This window comes from Eretmochelys imbricata, chromosome 6 (genome assembly GCF_965152235.1).
Source record: "Eretmochelys imbricata isolate rEreImb1 chromosome 6, rEreImb1.hap1, whole genome shotgun sequence".
Taxonomy (NCBI): Eukaryota; Metazoa; Chordata; order Testudines; family Cheloniidae; genus Eretmochelys; species Eretmochelys imbricata.
Window position 1 is genome coordinate 103279420 of NC_135577.1, and position 20233 is coordinate 103299652.

The window sequence follows — 20233 nt, forward strand, 5'->3', positions numbered from 1 at the left end:
AGCTCCCATTTGAACCCAATTATTTCCATTATACATTTTCCCGAACTGGAATATTTGCTGACTAACAGGAATACCAGCCCGATCTGAATATCCGCACATCTGCCAGTCCCTAAGGTGCACACACAGCCCTTCTGTGTTCAGTACAGTTCCAGTGCTTCAGATACTGTAAGCAAGCACGGCTACTGTAACTGGGTTAATAATCCACTTGAGTAATTCCAGGTCAAATATCCTCTCCGAGTAGAGCTTTTATGTCAAGGACAGTAGTTCTCTTAGTAGCTTCACTGTGATATCAACATCCCTTCATTACCCTTTGCACGCAGTGGGGACCTGGCTGAAAAGCTGTACTTGTATATAAATCTCCCCACTGTATTTTCCACTGCAAGCATCGGATGAAGTGAGCTGTAGCTCACCAAAGCTTCTGCTCAAATAAATTTGTTAGTCTCTGAGGTGCCACAAGTCCTCCTTTTCTTTTTGCGGATACAGACTAACAGGCTGCTACTCTGAAACCGGTACTTCTCCAGTGCTAGACGCCTCTTTCCCTCAGGTCCTATCTAAACATAAAGGTTTCCAGACTCCATCTGGTTCCAGTTACTCACTCAATACAAATACACCCACTTTAGGAATTTGCAGAAGGAGACTTACTGCCCTTGCATTGCCTTATAAAATCCTTTGCAAAGTGCTCTGCTGCCCCTGATATACCTGTCGGTCTGCAAAATTGATTTCCCCCTTGCCAGAGATTAACAATTCCGGGCCCTTCTTCCTCATAGTCTGAGCCAAAGTTTACTACTAAAAATGGCTTTATTAACCGCACCCCCCCCCCCTTGACCACCAAGGACTGCCTCTTCCTGAAATCCCCTGTTCGTATAAATACAGGAAGTAGAAAGAAGAGAGGCTAAAAGCAGTTTTCTCTCACTTCAGTATTTAGTCCACTGTCCCCCTGGTACTACTGAGGCAGAAACTGGTATTAAATCGCCTCCCCCGCCATCATCTTCCCGGCAATAAACCATCAGGATGCGGCGGCTTCGCCCAGGGATGGGAAGGGATTGCTGTCTGCACAAAGGAGATCTAACGCCATTCTGAAAGAGAAAGTCTCGCACAGTTCGCTGTAATGATGAAAACACCGGCCGAAGCGGAGGGGGCCTGGCGTCTCGCAGGGTAAGTCTCGAACCTTTAGCGACTGCAAGTTTTGAACACGAATTCTGCGTCGCTCGCTGCTTTTTATTTTATTTTATTTTATTTTTTTTTGGACAAAGGGCTCGCGGCTCCATTCAGAGGCAGCTGGGGCAGCTGTCAGCCGGGCTCACCCGGGCGCACTGCCCTTCCTTGAGCGCCCGGGTGCCTATGGAAACGAAACGCGAGGAAGTGATGTGCGGAGCAAAGGCAGGTATTTGGGGAGGGAAGCAAGAGGGTGAGCTGCCGCTGTAAAAAGCGTGCACCGCGGAGTCCCGTGCTTGTGCAGACAGGGCACATCTCTTCCAGCAGACTTGGTCTGAGTTCCCCGAAATGCTGAAACAATGAATCAGGGCCCAATTCTGCCACATGCCGCTCACTCCGGCTCTGATCCGGCTTTGCATTTTCGTGCACGCTTAACCGTAAGCACCTCCGCAGGCCCCCGACTCCAGCGAGACGCCGGGCAAGGGAAAGTTAGGGCCACGCTCGGGTGCTTTGCTGGCGGGGCGGCAGCCTGCTCCGCGCCTGGCAGGATCAAGCCCGAAGAGGAGGTAAGCAAGCTGGTCTTCGGATATGGAAGAAGTCCAATTTCAAGGGCCGATTGGCAGCCACCCAAGTATCCGCTCTGTTGAAAAGTCCCCGCTGAAGCTGGGCATTCCTGTTTCCTATGCAAAACAATCAGGGGAAAATGACATAACTGCTGCCCCCTCCGGTTACCCAAAGGGAAACCCATAACGTCCCAGGTATTGTGAGGGCCTCTTATCGGGCTGAGACACTCCTTTACTGTTTCCCATCGCCAAAGGCTCCCGGATATCCCGGTGATGGGGGTGGTAGAAGAATCGAGATCGGGACAGCCAAGGAAGGGCTACAAATACTTTTGCATTATCAAACAGCAGACCCTTGTTCCATTGTGTGACCCGAGAAGCGAGGGGAATTGCCCTTAATGTCACCAACAGTGGCTTGCGGCCAAAGGGATACAAAGATGTGTGTACACGTGGACAGGAGGTTTGGGGGAACGCTGCTCTTGAAGTATCGCTGTGATTTTAAGCATTGTGGGTATATCCCGGCTCCAGATACTTCAGGCTGGATTATGCAACCTTTATTCACATGGATGAACACTTTTACTCCCACTTAAACTGGTAGATTCATTCATGTAGGGAAGTGATCACTAAGTGAGCAAGGGCTCCACACTCTGGCCCTTAGAGCTGGTTGAATGACTTTTCTTTAACCGTGGTATCTTGCCTTTGCAATATTAAAACGTTTCCCCAATTGATATGAGCAAGGTTTGTTTCCGTTCCAGATTTCACTTTTCATATTACTTCCTTCAACTTAATGCTAAACAATAAAGGACAAGGTTTACACAGTAACAAGATACAAAGCAAATAGACTGGTTATTCAGATGATCAGTGGAGACCCAAAAGGGCAACTTATTAGATGCTGTTGTAAAGGAATAAATATGCATTTTGTAGATATTTCCTGCATCCATGATAGTTAAGGTGCCAGCTATCGAGAAATGAGATGAATTAGGCTCTTTATCTCTTTCTCAGCTCAGCTGAAAGGATCCACGTTTGCATAGCAGAAAGATTTGCTTTCAGTTTAGAGTTTCATGGGGAAGTAAATACATCACAGAACAGTGATTTGGAGCGTAATAAAGCTGCTTTCAGGGATAATGCAAAGTGAATGTGTTCCCCTATCTTGTTCAGATACTAGCATTGGTTAGATTTATTAGGGAAACACATTTGATTTTACTTTTTTTTCAACTTACAGTCTCCCCTTCTTATCAATAAATCCCAACTTGTAGACTGTAACTTCCATATTAGGAAATTCCTGGTATCACTAACTCTTCCGATTTGTCACACGATTCCTGAAGACCTGTAACGTGATATTTATAATATATAATTTGCGGCCTCTTGCCTTACACACGACAGAATTAAGAACTTGTGTGTGTGGTGCCCAACTCATTTCCCATTACAACAACATGGAATAGAGCAGGGGTCGGCAACCTTTCAGAAGTGGTGTGCCGAGTCTTCATTTATTCACTCTCATTTAAGGTTTCACGTGCCAGTAATAATAATCCATGTGATCCATGCTGAGCTGTGCCCCCTTTGGCCCTGTCTGCACCCCTCACTGCCCCAGGCTGGGGCCAGAGGGCCATAGCTGGGGGCGGCTGCAGAGCCCCAGGCCAGCAGCAGAGCCCCCGGGACCGGTGGCCGTGACCCGGGGCTGGCAGCAGGCTGAGCGGGGCCAGTGGATGGAACCCTGGCTGGCAGGGAGACGGCAGACAATACCCCAGGCCGGCAGCGGAGCCCCCCGGACTGGTGGCCAGGACCCGGGCAGTGTGAGTGCCACTGAAAATCAGCTCGTGTGCCGCCTTTGGCATGCGTGCCAAAGGTTGCCTACCCCTGGAATAGAGCATAGAAATCACAAAATGTTTATGGAAAATATTAAAAAGCTGCATTTTACATTTTTCAAAACAACTTTAATATGATGGAAGACGAGTTTCTGGTGAAGGATAGGGACCTGATTTTTAAAATTCTGTGCATAAAGAAATGCATATGCAATTGACCAAACAATCTTCTTAATTGCATATACCAATGCAGTACATGAGTCCGCAGGTGGCTGGCTAAATCCATAGTAGGCCAGTCAAATGCAGAACGTCTGTGTACAATTACAGTATCTGTGTGAATATGGAACACACACAAGAGCACTTGCAATTTACAAAGTATCAGTCCCTAGAAATGGCATCAGAATCAGCCCTGTGTAATCTAAATCAGTAAATATAGACATTTTTCCAGAAATGTGAGAGAGATGCTGAAGGGATTACTGGTCCAGAGACTGGATTAATAGGTCCTTAGAGAGATGTCTGGGGAGAAGGGTAGCTAGGAGCTGCATAGCAGCCAACCTAATCAAAGTCTTTAAGAAAGGGATACAGGAGGAACCAGGAAATTATACACCAGTAAATCTGACCTAGAGTCAGGCAAGTTCCTAGGAAAATTAACAAGTGATGAGATCACAAAACATCTGGAGAAATGTGAGCTGATCAAAACTAGGGAGCATGGTTTCATAAAAAGTTACATGCTTTGACTCGAACATCTGGCAAATTTCTGGAGGAGATAATGAAGAGAGCAGACAAGAGCTAAGTGAGAAACATAACGTGCAGTACTTGCATATTAAATCGTCATTTTGGAAAATAGATAGATGGGGACTTGGAATGAGTTATGGAGGTTTTCACTTATGGGTCACCAATCTGCATCCAGTTTAGTTCTCCAGTGACTCAGTTTTCTGTGTGAGATGAATTGATGGTCTCAGTCCACTTCTTCGTGACAATTGGCCCTGGCACAAAACACACCATCACAACCAGCACTAACTTTGTACCCACGTGGCCAAGAACTGAATGATCTGGAAACTGAATTACCTTCATAGTTTCATAGATTTTAAGGTCAGAAGGGAGCATTATGATCATCTAATCTGACTTGCTGCATAACACAGGCCAAAGAACCTCACCCAGTAATTTCTGCATCAAGGCCATAATTTCTGTTTGAGCTATAACTTTTAGAAGGATTGTCTCATCAGGTCAAGTTGAGACACGTTGCAAAGGAGGACTGAAAAAGCCAGCAATGGTGCTGCCTGGGCTGTGTGTGTTGTGTAATTAAACAAAGATCTAATCTCTAGGACCATCAGTATGGCACATCTCACCAGCACTAAAAAACAGAAGTAATATGTATTTTAAAAAACCCTCAGCAGTCCTCAATTCACCAGGGTCCTGATCCAAAGCTCACTGAAGTCCATGGAAAGATTCCTATTAACTCCAGTGAGCTTTGGACCAGGCCCAAAGTTCCATTTAGTAAGCTAGTACTCAAGTATCCAACTACCACATGCGATGCATCTTCTCGGAATGGAGAAGGAAGGAACTGGTCTGATGGTTACAGATAAATTGCTATGGTAAAATGTTATAAGTCATGGTGGAGAAAGGGGGCAAGCAAGCAGTGCCTAGATTAATGTTTTCCATTCTGATTGTAAATGACTCATAGCGGTGGTGGGCAACCTGCAGGGACATGCTGGCTGCCACTTCCCGCAGCTCCCATTGGCTGGGAACAGAGAACTGCGGCCACAGGGAGCTGCGGGCGGCTGTGCCTGCAGACAGTCAATGTAAATAAACTCTCTTGCAGCCCGCCAGTGGATTACCCTGATGGGCCGCGTGCGGCCAGCACGTTCCTGCAGGTTGCCTACCACTGATTTATAGGAGAGAAAATAGCACCACCGAGACTTATGTGTTAGTACGTAAGACCAAACTTAGAAGATTGCTATAAAGATGGAAAGAAGAGATGATATCAAAATATATCTGCCATGGATGGGTTAAGAGTTTGGACAGGAAATGCCTCATGAAGTTAATTTTAGATAAACACAAAGCATATCTGCATCTGTGTCACTGCAGCTTGTGATCTTATCAGGTGTCACAAGCTAAGCAGGGGTGTCTCTGGTCAGTATTTGGGAAGTGATGCTGGAGGGAGTCCTGCCTCTGACTCAGTGTTGAAGCGATGCCTCAGCATGGTACTAACTAGGGGACCCTGTGAGACTAGATGGTCTGTCTTTGAGAAGATGAACAGAACTGAGCTCCTGATGGCCACTGCGTGGCTACTGAGGGCCCAGTATTTCTGTTCACAAAATTGGGGGGCATTAACCTAAGCTTCCTGTGCACATTATAGTTCAACTAATTACATTCTGCTTATCGAAATTTCCACTGCCGAATTAACTAAATATAGCATTCTTCACTTCCTGGCCTAAATTGCTGGGTGCTGTTTAACAGTTTTTGTGCTCCACGCAGAAGTCAGGCAATGGTGGGTGAAATAATGTGGGGGTGTGTGTGTGTACGTATACTGAAAAGGAGGACTTGTGGCACCTTAGAGACTAACCAATTTATTTGAGCATAAACTTTCGTGAGCTACAGCTCATTTCATCGTCCGATGAAATGAGCTGTAGCTCACGAAAGTTTATGCTCAAATAAATTGGTTAGTCTCTAAGGTGCCACAAGTACTCCTTTTCTTTTTGTGAATACAGACTAACACGGCTGTTACTCTGAAACCTGTACGTATACTGATGTTACATGTATGTGGAATCTTTAGTGGTGTAGTGTGAGGTAAAGCTTTAAACAGCATGAGTTTCAGATGGCGGCATTGTTTATCAGTGTGCATTATTCATCATGCCATTGTGCATTTTGTATTGATACATGCCAGGTATTTTACAGAAAATCTATTTTATATAGTTTTTACCTATTATATAGAAACTTTGTTTGTGTCCCTCGACTAGTAAAGCCAGGTGGCTTAGTTTCCCAGAATCCAATCATAAAGATGTTGAGGGAGCCATAAAGATCTCTTAAAAACTACCTGAAATATATACATCAAGATGTCTCTCTTTTAAGGTCTTAATATCTGAAGACTACCCATTGGAAAGTGGGGAATGTCCACTTTCCAATGGCACAGCATTTCCCATTTAGATTTCTAGAGAATGGTGAGTTATTGGACCTGAACCTGAAACTAAAACTAAATATCGTCCAATCTCAGCTTTGGACTAGGGCAGTCAATTAATTGCAGTTAACTCATGCAATTAGTGCAAAACAAATGAACTAGATTTAAAAAAAATAGTCGCGATTAATTGCAGTCCCAAACAGGTGTTTTCATGGCACTGTTATAGCCAGTGTTGCAAGATATTTATGTGCCAGATATGCAAAACATTCGAATGCCCTTTCATGTTTCGACCACCATTCCAGAGGACATACTTCCATGCTGATGATGCTCATTAAAAAAATAATGTATTAAGCAAGTTTGTGATTGAACTCCTTGGGGGAGAATGGTATGTCTCCTGCTCCATGGTTTTACCTGCATTCTGCCACCTATTTCATGTTATGGCAGTCTTGGATAAGGACCCAGCATACGTTGTTCAATTTAAGAACACTTTCACTGCAGATTTGACAAAACGCAAAGAAGGTACCAATATAAGATTTCTAAAGATAGCCACAGCACTTGAGCCAAGGTTTACAAATCTGAAGTGTCTTCCAAAATCTGAGAGGGACAAGGTGTGGAATATGCTGTCAGAATTAAAAGAGCAACGCTCCAATGCAGAAACTACAGAACCTGAAGCACCAAAAAAAGAAAATCTGCCTTCTGTTGGTGGCATCTAACTCAGATGATGCAAATGAAGGTGTGTCACTCCGCACTGCTTTGGATCGTTATCAAGCAGAACCCGCCTGTTCTCACTTTCAGGCAGGACCGGCTCTAGGTTTTTTGCCACCGCAAGCAAAAAATTTGCCGCTCCGAGAGCGCAACTGCCCAAGCAACAACAACAAAAAAAGGCTGGCGGGAATGCCGATCTGGAATTGTGCTGCCCCAATCAGGTGCTTGCTTTGCTGGTGTCTAGAGCCGGTCCTGCTTTCAGGTAACCTTGTAAATAAGAAGCGGGCAGCAGTATCTCCCGTAAATGTAAACAAACTTGTTTGTCTTAGTGATTGGCTGAACAAGAAGTAGGACTGAGTGGACTTGTAGGCTCTAAAGTTTTACATTGTTTTGTTTTTGAGTGCAGTTATGTTAAAAAAAAATCTATATTTTTAAATGGCACTTTCATGATAAAGAGATTGCGCTACAGTACCTGTATGAGGTGAATTGAAAACCACTATTTCTTTGATCTTTTTTACAGTGCAAATATTTGTAATCAAAAATAAGTGAGCACTGTACACGTAGTATTCTGGGTTGTAATTGAAATCAATCTATTTGAAAATTGTAGAAAAACATCCACAATATTTATAATAAATTTATAATAAATAATTCATATAATAATTGGTATTCAGCTATTGTTTAATAGTGCAATTAAAACTGCAATTAATCATGACTATATTTTTAATCTCACAATTAATTGTGATTTTTATTTAATCGTTTGACAGCCCTACTTTGGACCAATGTAATTTTGGAAGTGGAGAGAGGAGGAATTCTGGATGTGGGGGGCAGGAGGAACTATTTCTCTGGCCGGCTAGTTAAAAAGAAAAGGCAGCTCTTTGAACCTGCTCTGGGATTTGGAACGTTAAACTAAATCCTGGTGCAGATGGATCAGTGGGGAGAATGTAAGTGAGGTCATCAAAGGTGCATGATATATGTAGTTTATCACAATTCCACAATTTATCATGTAGATATCACCTTCATGTAGGGAGGTGTGTGCGTCTGTTTGTGTAGCACTTAGTGAGCCTTGATGGATGACTGGTACTGTGGAAATATAAAATGTTGTCATGAGATTTAGGAGAAAATATATATTTAGCAAGAATCCTCTAAGCCACCTTGGGCAATTAGGAGTCACTTCCGTGAAATCCCTAGTGCAAGGTAGTGTTGCAGTCAAAAAAGAAATTGCCCCTAGTCAGCAGTAATGATTCTACTATTTTCAGAGATGTTTAGATCAGAGTTAGTATGCTGTACCCAATGTGGGGCTCCAGGAAAAAGGACACTGAAGAACTAGCACAGGTTCAGAGGAAGGACTGAGACAGGAATAATTAGGACACTCAGAGGTCAATCCATTGAGAAAATACAGTTAAGATCCAATATGCCTGAAGTTTTTAAGATGCTAAAGGAGCCAATGCAAAGACATAGATTTGCCTTTTGAATGCTCATGGACCAAAACCAAGAACACAGATAATGGAAAAAGAAAATATATGCATGTAAAGGAGTGAGCTTCAGGGTTATTGGAAGCAATCAATCCAGAGACATGTTAAAACAAATGGAACAGGTACTACAATAGAGGTTTCAGGGAGAGGGGTATGGTCTGAGCATTGGTCTGAGAACCAAGAACTCATCCATTCTAATCCTAATGCTGACACTAACTCCCTATCTGATATTGGAGAAGTCATTTAAGCCAACATTTTCAAACTTGGGTAACTAAAGTTAGGTACTCAGTTAATTCCATGGTTAGGGCCAGATTCTCTCCTGGACCAAGATCTTCTTGGTGCCGGGAGGAGCAGGAACTAGAGCAAGTCAGTTTCTCCTCCCTGATTGTGCAATCACAGCACCTCTGGCCCCTGCCCCTAGGCACTAATTTAACTTACCATAGCTGACAAAAGGCCCTACAGGACCACATTCCAGATGAGAATTTGCAGCATGCCATCCACTTCCTCCTTCTCCCACCCTATCCGCTTACTGGCAGCTGACCGGGGGATGGTTGATATAGGAGATGTCTCTATCAGCTTTATACCTGCAGAGGGATTTCTCTTTAGAGCAGGTGTGGCCAGATTCCAGCCATTTTGTGGCACCCAGGTTTAAGGGGAAGGGGCCTTGTCCTCCTGTATGCTGCACATTGGAGAGCTTTTCATGGTACTGAAATACAAATAAATAATAGACCCCTACGTAAGTGGGCTGATTTTCAGCAACAGTAAATACCTCTGAAAATCAGTTCCCCTTATTTAGGTGCTGTTTGATCTTAGCCTCTTTGTACCTCCCTTGTCCCAAATGTAAATAAAAATGGGATACCGACATCCAAAGAGCATTGTGAGGGTTCATTCAAGTTCAGAAAGAGCTTAGAAGATGAGAAGTGCTAAGCAATATTGTTATTTAAAATGATACCTTGAACAAGCAGAGTCTCCTTCATGCAGCAGTTCCTTCCATTAGCTTCTCAGGTGTTATATACACTAGTTAATCAGCAAGACCCATAGTGGAGATTCTGTTAACCTGCAATTCAATCTCTATTTTAGAACACACCAGTAATTCACTTCTGCGGGAGTATCAGGTGTTCATTCCCCCTGTGGCTCCTCCTTGTGGTCATGTCTGGGGAATAGCTCTCGCCCAGCCTGATGCCCACTTGGGTCTTGTGTGGGGTAGACACCCCATGACATACCTTCGGGGTAAGGATGCCTTCTCCCCTGGAGTTGCCAAAGCTGGCCCCCAGGTCATCTCGCTCCTGCTCCAGGTCACCTACCATGAGAAAAGCAGTCCACTCTTCTCCTCCATGGTATCCTGAAACTTTTCTATCTAGACTTCTAAGTCTTGTGATGCCACTTCCAAGGCTGCTCTGCAGGTACTAACTTCTCTGGTAGCTTTTGCCCTTGCTCCACAGACTCTCCCCACACCCTTTCTCTAAGGGTCTGAGTTCCCACTGTATTTTGGTTTCCCTCCATCTTTGTCTCTGTATCCTTTAACTTTATCTGTAAGGGACTCTGTCTTTCAGTTTCTTCTCCCCCTCTGTCTTCACAACCCCCTTCTCTACTGCAGCCGTGCCCATGCTGTGGTCCACTAATCTTTTCTTCGGGCTCTTAGTTGGGACCCTGCCTTTCCCTGAGCTACAGTTCTATTGTTTGTAATGGCAATGCCCCTTCACATGTCCTCGCTCCCCACAGGAAAAACAGATGCTGGCCATCCCCCCGGCTCCTGCTATCTCAACAGGTTGGATGCCCTGGATTTTCCTGCATTTCCTCCTTTCGGGTAGGACTTCTTATCTCTGTACCAGCAGGGCCACTCTCTTCTAAGGCGTAACATTGCCTTGGCTGAACTTCTGGCCTCCTGGCCCCAGAACTTCCTTTCCACTCCTGACCCCTAAGGCCCCTGCTCATTTCCTGCAGGATCCTGAATAAATATTCCTGCTCCTCTGCCAACTTCACCGACTAACCCTGTAAGTACACCTGTGCCTCCCATTGTCTCTGCTGCTTTTCCACGACCTGTCTGAGTACAGTCTGGATCCCGCTCTGCTGTTTATTGGCCGCCTTCAGCGAGAGCAGTAACTCTGGGGTCCACTTGGGGAGGGTGCACTTGCCTTCAGCAAAGAAGGCCTCTGCACACAGCAGCTCCATTGTCCCTTCACTTCTTCTCTACTACAGCCTCTCCCACTCCACTTGTATTGGGGTGATCGTCTGCCTGCAATTTGACAGGGAGCTCCCTACTCACTGCTGTGGTGCCTCCTTGTGGCCACAGCTGGGGAATAGCCCTCGACCCGTCTGATGTCCATTCAGGCCTTGTGGCACGTAGACACCCCTTCACAAGGAGGTTTAATGTAAAGGTGATGAGATCAAGACACCTCTGTTTATCTTCTCAATTTCTTTCCTGCAAGATGGAGGGGTGAGGAGTGTGTTGGACAACAACCAGTTTTTTCCTTCCTGGGTAGTTTTTGGCCAATATGTTTGGTTTGGAAGGGATTTGAGCCTCCTTTATCATGTATTTTCACATGTAAAAGATGTTCAGCCGCTGATATCTGAATTGCCTTTTAATGCAGCTGGACATATGAGAACATGGCTATTAAAATTTGAGGCACAGCTGGTAACTGGGGGACTTAATATGTTGGATTTGCCAAACCAAAGCCGACTAACTCCCTTAGAATGCTGGTGAGGAAGAACTAGACTAGCAGCTGTGCTACTGGAACCTATAGGGCGTGGCAGAAAGCCCATGAAAGTTAGTGGAATGATGCCCATTGACTTCAGTGTACTTTGCCAGAAGCTAGGACTGGATGACAGGGGATGGATCACACAATAATTGCCCTGTTCTGTTCATTCCCTCTGAAGCATCTGGCACTGGCCATTATTGGAAGACAGGATATTGGGCTAGATGGACCATGGGTCTGACCCAGGATGGACGTTCGTATGTTCTTGTGAATTCTGCAGGCCTGGTTCAGGAGTCTAGCTCCAGAGCAAGGAGGATCAAAGTGTCTTCAGTCTCCCAGAGCTTTGAGCACCTGTATGAATGAATGGGATAGAGAGAGAGTGAGGGAATGTGCAGTAGTAGTCTAAAGTACAGATTTAGCCCCTCTCAGAGCTGAAATTTCAGCAAAAGCAGTAATACACAGTGACTCTGAACAGGAAGCTGCTTTTACTACCTAACTTTTCATGAAGTCATAGGAAACTGTGGTTTTTATAAGCTAGTGAAGTAATTTTATAGACTTTGAAATAAAGACAAAAGTAGTAAGAGGTCTTTGACTTAATAGCCTTTTAAAACAGAGGTGTCTGTAGACAAAAATAGATTAAGGCCCTGATTCTGTAAGATTAATAATGTGCATTTATAGAGCACTTTCCATCCTGCAGGCTCCCAAAGCACTCCATGAACATATGAACACAGCACTGTTTACATGCAGCCACCTCTGGGGTGGAGAGCAACAACCAAGTGTTACATAGCATGCTGTACAAGTCTGAGGAGAAGAAAGTTTGATTAAAGACACAGGGGAAAAACCATGTGGCATTTATTTTTTAGACAGGAGAATCAAGACTTTGTCCATCAAACCCTATCCAGACCCTACATGCATACGCTGTAGATTGCATCTTCCTCTGACAGCTGTGCCAAGTTGCAACTTTCAGGGTTGAAACCTCAGGAGGGAGGGTAGGTAGTTTAAGCTCAACTTTTGCACTATTAAACCACCCCGTAGTACTCGGGGACACATAGACCATGCAAAGATGGTTGGGAAATCTACTGGCCAGTGAGAGAGACAGGCAACAATGCTGTAACACATGCTGAGTGGCTGGCCGATATCAGCTGACTGGCTCATAGGGCTGGGGCTGTGGGGCTATAAAATTGCAGTGTAGACATTCAGGCTCAGGCTGGAGTCTGGTGCTGGGACCCCAGGGGTGGGAGGGTCCCAGAGCCCAGTCTCCAGCCTGAGTCCAGATGTCTAAACTGCAATTTTATAGCCTCAAAGCCAGAGCCCCACAAGCCCGAGTCAGCGGACATGGGCCAGCCACAGGCATTTGAGTGCAGTGTAGCCATACCTGAGTTGCTAAGGAAGGCACTTACTACTATCCTCTAATTTTTGCATAGAGCCTAATTTCCTGCCTATCTCCCCTCACAGAATCGTGCTGGGCAGCATGGATGCTACCTAAAAAAACCTGAGAACACTTGAAACCAATGGGCCGGATCCTTGCCTCACTTAGACAATGATTCAGCGGAACACTTACGCACCTGCCTATTTATAACTGCCTCATTGAATTGGAGCCTTACACTGGTTCGAATCCAGGGTAGCTCTGCTGAAGTCAGGAGAGTTCCATGGGTAGAGGTGAGGTTAGAATCCGGCCCGGTATGTGCTGTGCGCACTTTACAACGAGAACTCTCTTTAATCTGGTATTTTCCACTGTGAAGTAAAAATGTGGGTTTTATTTTTTTGTCACAAAACGGCAGTGCAAGCAGCTGTGGTCAAGCAAACTGCACAGTTTAAGCTCTGGAAATGTCGTGAAGCTTCAAGCTTCACCAGATGTGGTTACTGCTGTAGCCATAAGCACATTTTTTCTGTCCATCTGCTACCTTTCCGACTTACCTAAACAATTCCAACTCACCCCAGACACTCGGTCTTTAAATCAATATGAACTCTGAGTTGGGGATAGAGGGAGCTGGCATTTCCTTAAAGATTCCATGTGGTGAAGGTTAACACTTAAAGTGATTTGCTCTGCTTTGATCATTACCAAAAATAGTATAAGTCAGATCTTTCCGTGAATGAAAATGATTACTTGAGCGGGAAGAGATTAGCAGATGTGAGCGCTGCATAGCTGATTTGTGCTAGTCACATTTTCCTCATGCAAGCCAGGCAGTACTAGGGCATGTAGCTTGTTTAGATGTATATCAGCGTGCCTTTCCCGATCTTTTGGCATTTTTGCTAAACACAGAATGTATTTGTGCTGGGCAAAACACAGTGGGAAGCGGAAAACCTGGAGTGCAGATAGTGACCTGGCCTGATGTGAAGCCCAGTCAGGGGAGAACACCCTCTGCTAGTCAGGGACAAGTACCTCGTCTTCAGCCTCCTGGCAATTAGGATAACCACCCTGGCTCTGGGCAAGTCACAGCTACAGCCTGGGAAGGGCCCAGATGAAACCTAATGTTTTGGCATTGGTGAGGCCTCATCTGGAGTAGTGTGTCCAGTTTTGGGCCCCACACTACAAGAAGGATGTGGAAAAATTGGAAAGAGTCCAGCGGAGGGCAACAAAAATTATTAGGGGGCTGGAGCACATGATTTATGAGGAGAGGCTGAGGGAACTGGGATTATTTTGTCTGCAGAAGAGAAGAATGAGGGGGGATTTGATAGCTGCTTTCAAGTTCCTGAAAGGGGGTTCCTAAGAGGATGGATCTAGGCTGTTCTCAGTGGTAGGAGATGACAGAACAAGGAGTAATGGTCTCAAGTTGCAGTGGAGGAGGTTTAGGTTGGATGTTAGGAAACACTATTTCAGTAGGAGGGTGGTGAAGCATTGAATGGGTTATCTAGGGAGGTGGTGGAATCTCCTTCCTTAGAGGTTTTTAAGGTCAGGCTTGACAAAGCCCTGGCTGGGATGATTTAGTCAGGGATTGGTCCTACTTTGAGCAGGAGGTTGAACTAGATGACCTCCTGAGGTCCCTTCCAACCCTGATATTCTATGATTCTATGATTCTAGCCAGAGCGGTTGGCCCCCAGCCGTACTACCAAGAGGGGGTAATATGGACTTAGATGCCAGACCCCTCCCACAGGCAATGCAATCCTCAGATGAGAGAATGGGCCCAGACCATAACATGGTGACCTGTTTCTCGTGTGGGCAACCAGGACACAGCTGAAGAGAATGCTCCCTTATGAATTGTAAGTACGCCAAGGTGTGGACAAGCGAAAGCACAGCTCAGAAGAATGGACTCCCCAAAATAATAGTCCCCATATAGACCAATGGGGTGAAAGAGCCAGGTCTGTTGGATGTAGTCAGACCTTGGTGCAGACTCCCTTGGTCAGGCAGAAAGAACTCCAGGTGAGACAATCTTCCTCCAGGGCACTCATGGGGATGTGAAGGCCCACCATAGCAGATGACTACATTTAACTGCCCTTCTGGTAGCTCTGTCCTCCATATTAGCTATCTTGTTATTATTGGTCGGAAGGGGTGTTAATTTTGGGAGATTATCTGTGAGTAGGAAAACTGGAGACCAGGGCCGCTGACCCAGTCCCAGTGCCTGGGGCAGATCTGGAGGGGCTAGCCAGGTTAAGAGAACTAGGGAACCCCTTTGAGGGGAGTTTGAGGTCCCCGGGACAACCATCCAGGTCACAGATAGGATTGGTCACTGGGGAATTGCCATTGCCAGGTTTAGAAGCTCTGACTCATGACAGATTTTGTCCGTGAACAAAAGGTGAGCTGGGCCTACGATTAAATTGCTGCTGGGAATGATGAGGTGACACAACCCCAACACGTGAGACAGTGCCCCACTTTATACTCCTGAGAGAATGCCTATACTGCATCAATTACTGGTACCCTGGATATACCAGCTAGCACATGACATCCCTTGTGCTGGGTACTTAGACTGGGAGAATAGCTTGTCCCAAGCGTTGGCTCATTCTGACTGGCTGAGCTTCCCCCGGGAGGTCAGAAGAATAATGTGCCTCTTGTCCTGAGTGCCAATTAACCACCCCAGGGCTCCCTCAGTGCCACTTCCCCGAATGGAAACTCCCTTAGAACCAAATGGGATGGATATGGTGGATCCCCTGGAGAAAAGTGTGGTGGGATACCAATACAGTCTTGTAATTGTAGGCTATGCCACACAGTACCCAGAGGCCACCCCACTGCACTCTACAAAATGACAGCAGTCACCCCAGAACTTGTGGAACTCTTATCTCCGGTAGGGATCCCCTGAAAAATACTGGTGGGGTACAGAACCAACTTTACATCCCAGGTGATGCAGGAGCTATGCTCCCTATTGAAAATCAAATTGCTAAAAACCTCCATATGTCATCCACAGCTGGACGGTTAGTTGAGAGATTCAACAAAACCATGAAGGAGATGTTAAAAAAACAAATAGGCTCTTCTTGTCCCAAGCATTGGGACCAGCTACTTTCTCCTCTTTTGTTTGCTATAAAGGAGACAGCACAAGCTTCCATTGGATTATCCCCCTTTGAACTATTGTTTGGGGGACAGCCTCAAGGAATATTAGCCCCACTATGGAAGGGCTGCAAGAGCAGGACTCAAGGTATCCAACATAGCCAGGAAGGTTATCTAACTCAGGAGTGCCGCAAGAAGCCAGGAGCTTTTGCTCTTGAAATCTGTTGAGAGCCCAGCAGGCACAAGAACAAACATACAGCCAGGTGAATGTCTACAGCCTTTCCAACTCAGGGATACGATGATTGCTTCCCAGCACAAAACCCGAGTTGCTAGCCAGATGACAAGGACCTTTTGAAGGGGTTTGTCAGGTTGGCCTCATGGACTACAAGATCCACTTACCTGGGAGGCAGAAAGAACCTAGGCTCTAACATGGGAACCTGCTTAAGCACTGGAAAATCAGAGAGGGGATGTTAATAACTCTTACCTGCCAGAGCCAGAGCTGGGGCTCCAAGTACCCATTTCCCCAAGGCCAGCACAGGTGCAGATAAGTGCCGAACTCCTGTCTGAGCAAAGAGCTCAGGTTTTACCCTTTATTGAGGCCTTCTCCAATGTAGCTTCCTCTGCACCAGGTCAGGCCCAGCTGATACACTGCCACATCGAGACAGTCCTGGGTCAGTGATATAGAGAGACCCCTTGGCCCTTATCACAGAAGATGTGGGAGACTGTTCAGGAGCAGATGCAGGCTACACTGGATCAAGGGTAGTCGAGGAGTTCCAAAGTGACTGGCCAAGTCCCATCATGCTTGTCCCAAAACTTGAAGGTTCAACACACTTCTGCATAGACTTCTGAAAAGTTAATGTGATTTTGACTTTTGATGGATACCCAATGCCACAAGTAGGCAAACTTTTGGAACAGGTAGGGCCTGCCAGAACTTTAGAGCTTACAAAAGGGTATTGGCACATCCCCTTGTAACCCACATTGCAAGAAAAAGCAGCCTTCTCAACACCTTTCAGGCTCTTCCACTTCCAGACAATGCCCTTTGGCTTACACAGAGAAGCCGCAATATTTCAACGTTTAGTGGACAAGATACTCAGGCCTCATCAGCAATATGCTGCTGTATATTTGGATGACGTTATATACTGCGACCACCTGGAGGTGTTCTCCAGTCCTTGCCTGAAGCAGGTCTCACGGCCAATCTGGCCAAATGGAAACTAGCAAATAAATAAGTTATTTATCTTATCTGGGTTATAATGCAGGAAGAGGTCAATTTAATTTAGGCTGCTAGATAGCGTGCTGGCATTGGTAGTATGTCTCATTACTCAGACAAAGAAACAGATAAGACACATCCTTGGACTAGCTGGCTATTGCAGGCAATTTCTCTCTGGTTTCACTAGTATCACAGCCCCTCTGACAGACCTAATAAAAGGTGGAAGTCCAAAGAAGATCCACTGGAACAACAACTGTGAAAAGGCCTTCAACACTGTAAAAAACTGGTTGTACCAGGAGCCAGTCCTGTTCAATCTGGATTTCTCAAAAGAGTTCATTTTACAGATGGATGCCTCAGATGTAGGCCTTGGTGCTGTACTCTCACAGGAGGTGAATGGTGAGGAGCACCCAGTCATGTACCTGAGTATGAAGCTGTTCCCCAGGGAGAAGGCCCACTCTGTGACTGAAAAAGAGGCGCTAGCCATCAAATGGGCCGTGAGTCTCTTAGACATTATTTGCTGGGTAACCCTTTCCCCCTCATTAGGGGCCACATCTCCCTTCAGCAACTCAAAAAAAGAAAGAGACAAACACCCATGCTATACAGTGGTACGTAGCTCTCCAATCCTATAATGTTAGGGTAGAACATCATGCTGGAGCAAAACACAGCAATGTTGGACTTCTTTTCATGGGAAGTGGGGGAATCCAGATCAGCTTTGTGGGGGGGGGTGGTGGTTGTCCAAGTGCCATCTTAGATAGTGGGGTATGTGGTGGGGCAGGTGCCCACCCTGGTCAGGGAGGAGTTAAAAAGCTTCTCTGCACACAGTCAGCCCCACCCCAGGACAAATGTGAGGCCTGTGGCACCTAGAGAGGGGTGGCTGCTTAAAAGGGAGGTACAAGCCCACTAGGGGGTAGCATTCAGATAGAAGTGGAGTTAGAACACAGAGGTCTGTGCCCTGTAGAGCTGGGGCTGCTTGTACAGAAAGCTGGTGGTGAGTCTCTGCCAGCTGGACTCTCCAGAGAGGTAGAGGGACCATCTTTACTTTACTTTGCTTTTCATTAGTGCCCAGGGTACTGCTTCTCAGGTGCTCGGGAACCCAGCCCCATTCACAGAGACTAATTACCCTTGGTCTGGCACAGTCCAGACTGTTTTGTGGACTGCAGGATTAATTTGTTTGCCTTTTCCTTTCTTTGGGACTGTGATTGCATCCAGTGGTGGGGGAGCCACCTCCCTCAGACTTACAGCGGGGAGACTGCGCTTCAGATCAGTCCTACAGCCAGAAAGGCACTGTGCCCTGGGGTATGCCTGCTCTGAAGAACAAATAGCTGGCTCTCCAAATGCTGCACGCATGTATTTAAAAAAAAAAATAGAGTAAACTTGTATTTCATAAAGCATGAGGCAGTTGCTGCAATGCAGCTATCTGAGAATTTGCTTATCTGTGAATCAGATTAAGCAAAGAGCTGCTTGGGAAACTTAACCAAGCAAGAACAAACACCAAAATGTTGGCAGCCTCCCAGCTTTGCTGGCTACCTGCAATATTATTTTGCAAATCTCTATTAGTCTCCTTACCAGACTCAGTGTCCCTAGTGACATAGGCACATTTGGCTAAGTTGCAGCCTGTGAGCTGGCTCAGCATTTAATCCTAGCTGCCAAAAATGTGTGTGTTTTTTTTTTTAAAGTCATATCTGCAAGGATATTACTCAAGATGCACAAGAAAAAAACAGAAACCGCTCAAGATGCTGAGCTCCTCATGCTTACTCAGCTTAGATTTGGGCCACTTTTCTTCTTGTCCAGAAACAAATTGTAGGGTGGCTGTCATTTGAACTGCCCTGGGTCTGGAAGTGAGCTTCAGTTTGCTCCTAGTAGTTAACTGATAGGATGCATTATGTAGTTTGTTAGGCTAAAAAAACCTCAACACAGGGATATGGACTTCTCTTCCTTCACGTTTAACAAAGGCAAAGTGAAGGGATCCTCGGTGGAGTCCTGACCTCTCTTGGGCTAGTTGCTTTACTAATTGCCTCATGCTCGAGCCATGTATTCAGAAGCATATTTATTATGTGTTTAATTAACTGCTGATCATTTTTCATGTGAAACCACCAGTGTCACGAACATTCACTTTTGTGCAGCTCTTTGAAATGCTAAGGTAACTTTTTGTAGAGTGCTTTGAAAATGAAGATGGGGCTGGGTAGGGGCTGAGTATTTTTCTTATAATTAGGAACTGTTGCAAAAAATGTGGTAAGTTCAAATCAACCTTGTTTCAGTGCTGTCCCCCCATTATTGTTAATATTGGTCTAGCCAAAAACCTACAGCGTGACAGGTTCCTAAGGTGTGACAAGTATACCTCAGTCTGCCACGTACAAGGGTATCAGCCATAAGCGCGCTATTGTTTAGCAATGCATGGGTATAACTGTGTGACATCCACTTGCTCTAAGGGGTAAAAACAGTGGTAGAGGTGTTAAACTCTTGGACTTCAAGCAGCCGCAGGTGATTTCCTGCTTGCATACAACTCCATCCGGCTCTCTTACAGTACAACGGCATCAGTACAGAGTATTTCCACTGAAATCAACTAAGGGCTTGTCTGCAAAGGCAGGTATACCAGTAGAAGGTACAGTGTGAATTTACAACGCAATTCTTACACTAGAATAAGAGACGCCACGCAGGGCGTTATACTAGTATAACTCTTGCACTGTAAATTTACACCCTATTTATATGGGTATAAGTGGCTGGGGTAGTTTTTTGGGGTGGGGCTGTTGGGTTTTTTTTTGGTTTAGCTTATGATGTTTTGCAAAGGGTTTAAGCTAAACTGAAAAACGCTTTTAAACTGGGATAAGGGTGTGCACCCAGGCAGGTATATGGGTACAAATGTGTTGATTTAACTATACTGGTATAATTATACTGATATAACTATTAAAGCTTTCCTGTGTAGACAAGCCCTTACTGGAATTGCTATATTGTGAGCTGTACTTAACTGTTCTCACCCATTTGAGAGCAAATGTAGGGCCCAGTTTGGCCACTCCTCAGTTAAGCAGTACCTCACTCTGAGTAGTCTCTGATTTCAGTGGAACTACTCAGCAGGAGTAAGGATAGCAGAATGGGGTCCT

General features: G+C 45.5%; 1 protein-coding gene across 1 annotated transcript in view; it reads left to right on the forward strand.

The window, feature by feature from the left end:
* The first annotated feature begins 930 nt into the window (after nt 1–930).
* Nucleotides 931–20233, forward strand: part of RIN3 (Ras and Rab interactor 3) — a 108048-nt gene continuing 88745 nt past the window's right edge. The window contains exon 1 of the mRNA XM_077820407.1: nt 931–1155. Coding sequence (XP_077676533.1) covers nt 1109–1155 — 47 coding nt within the window. The 5' untranslated portion in view covers nt 931–1108. The remainder of the gene's footprint in view (nt 1156–20233) is intronic.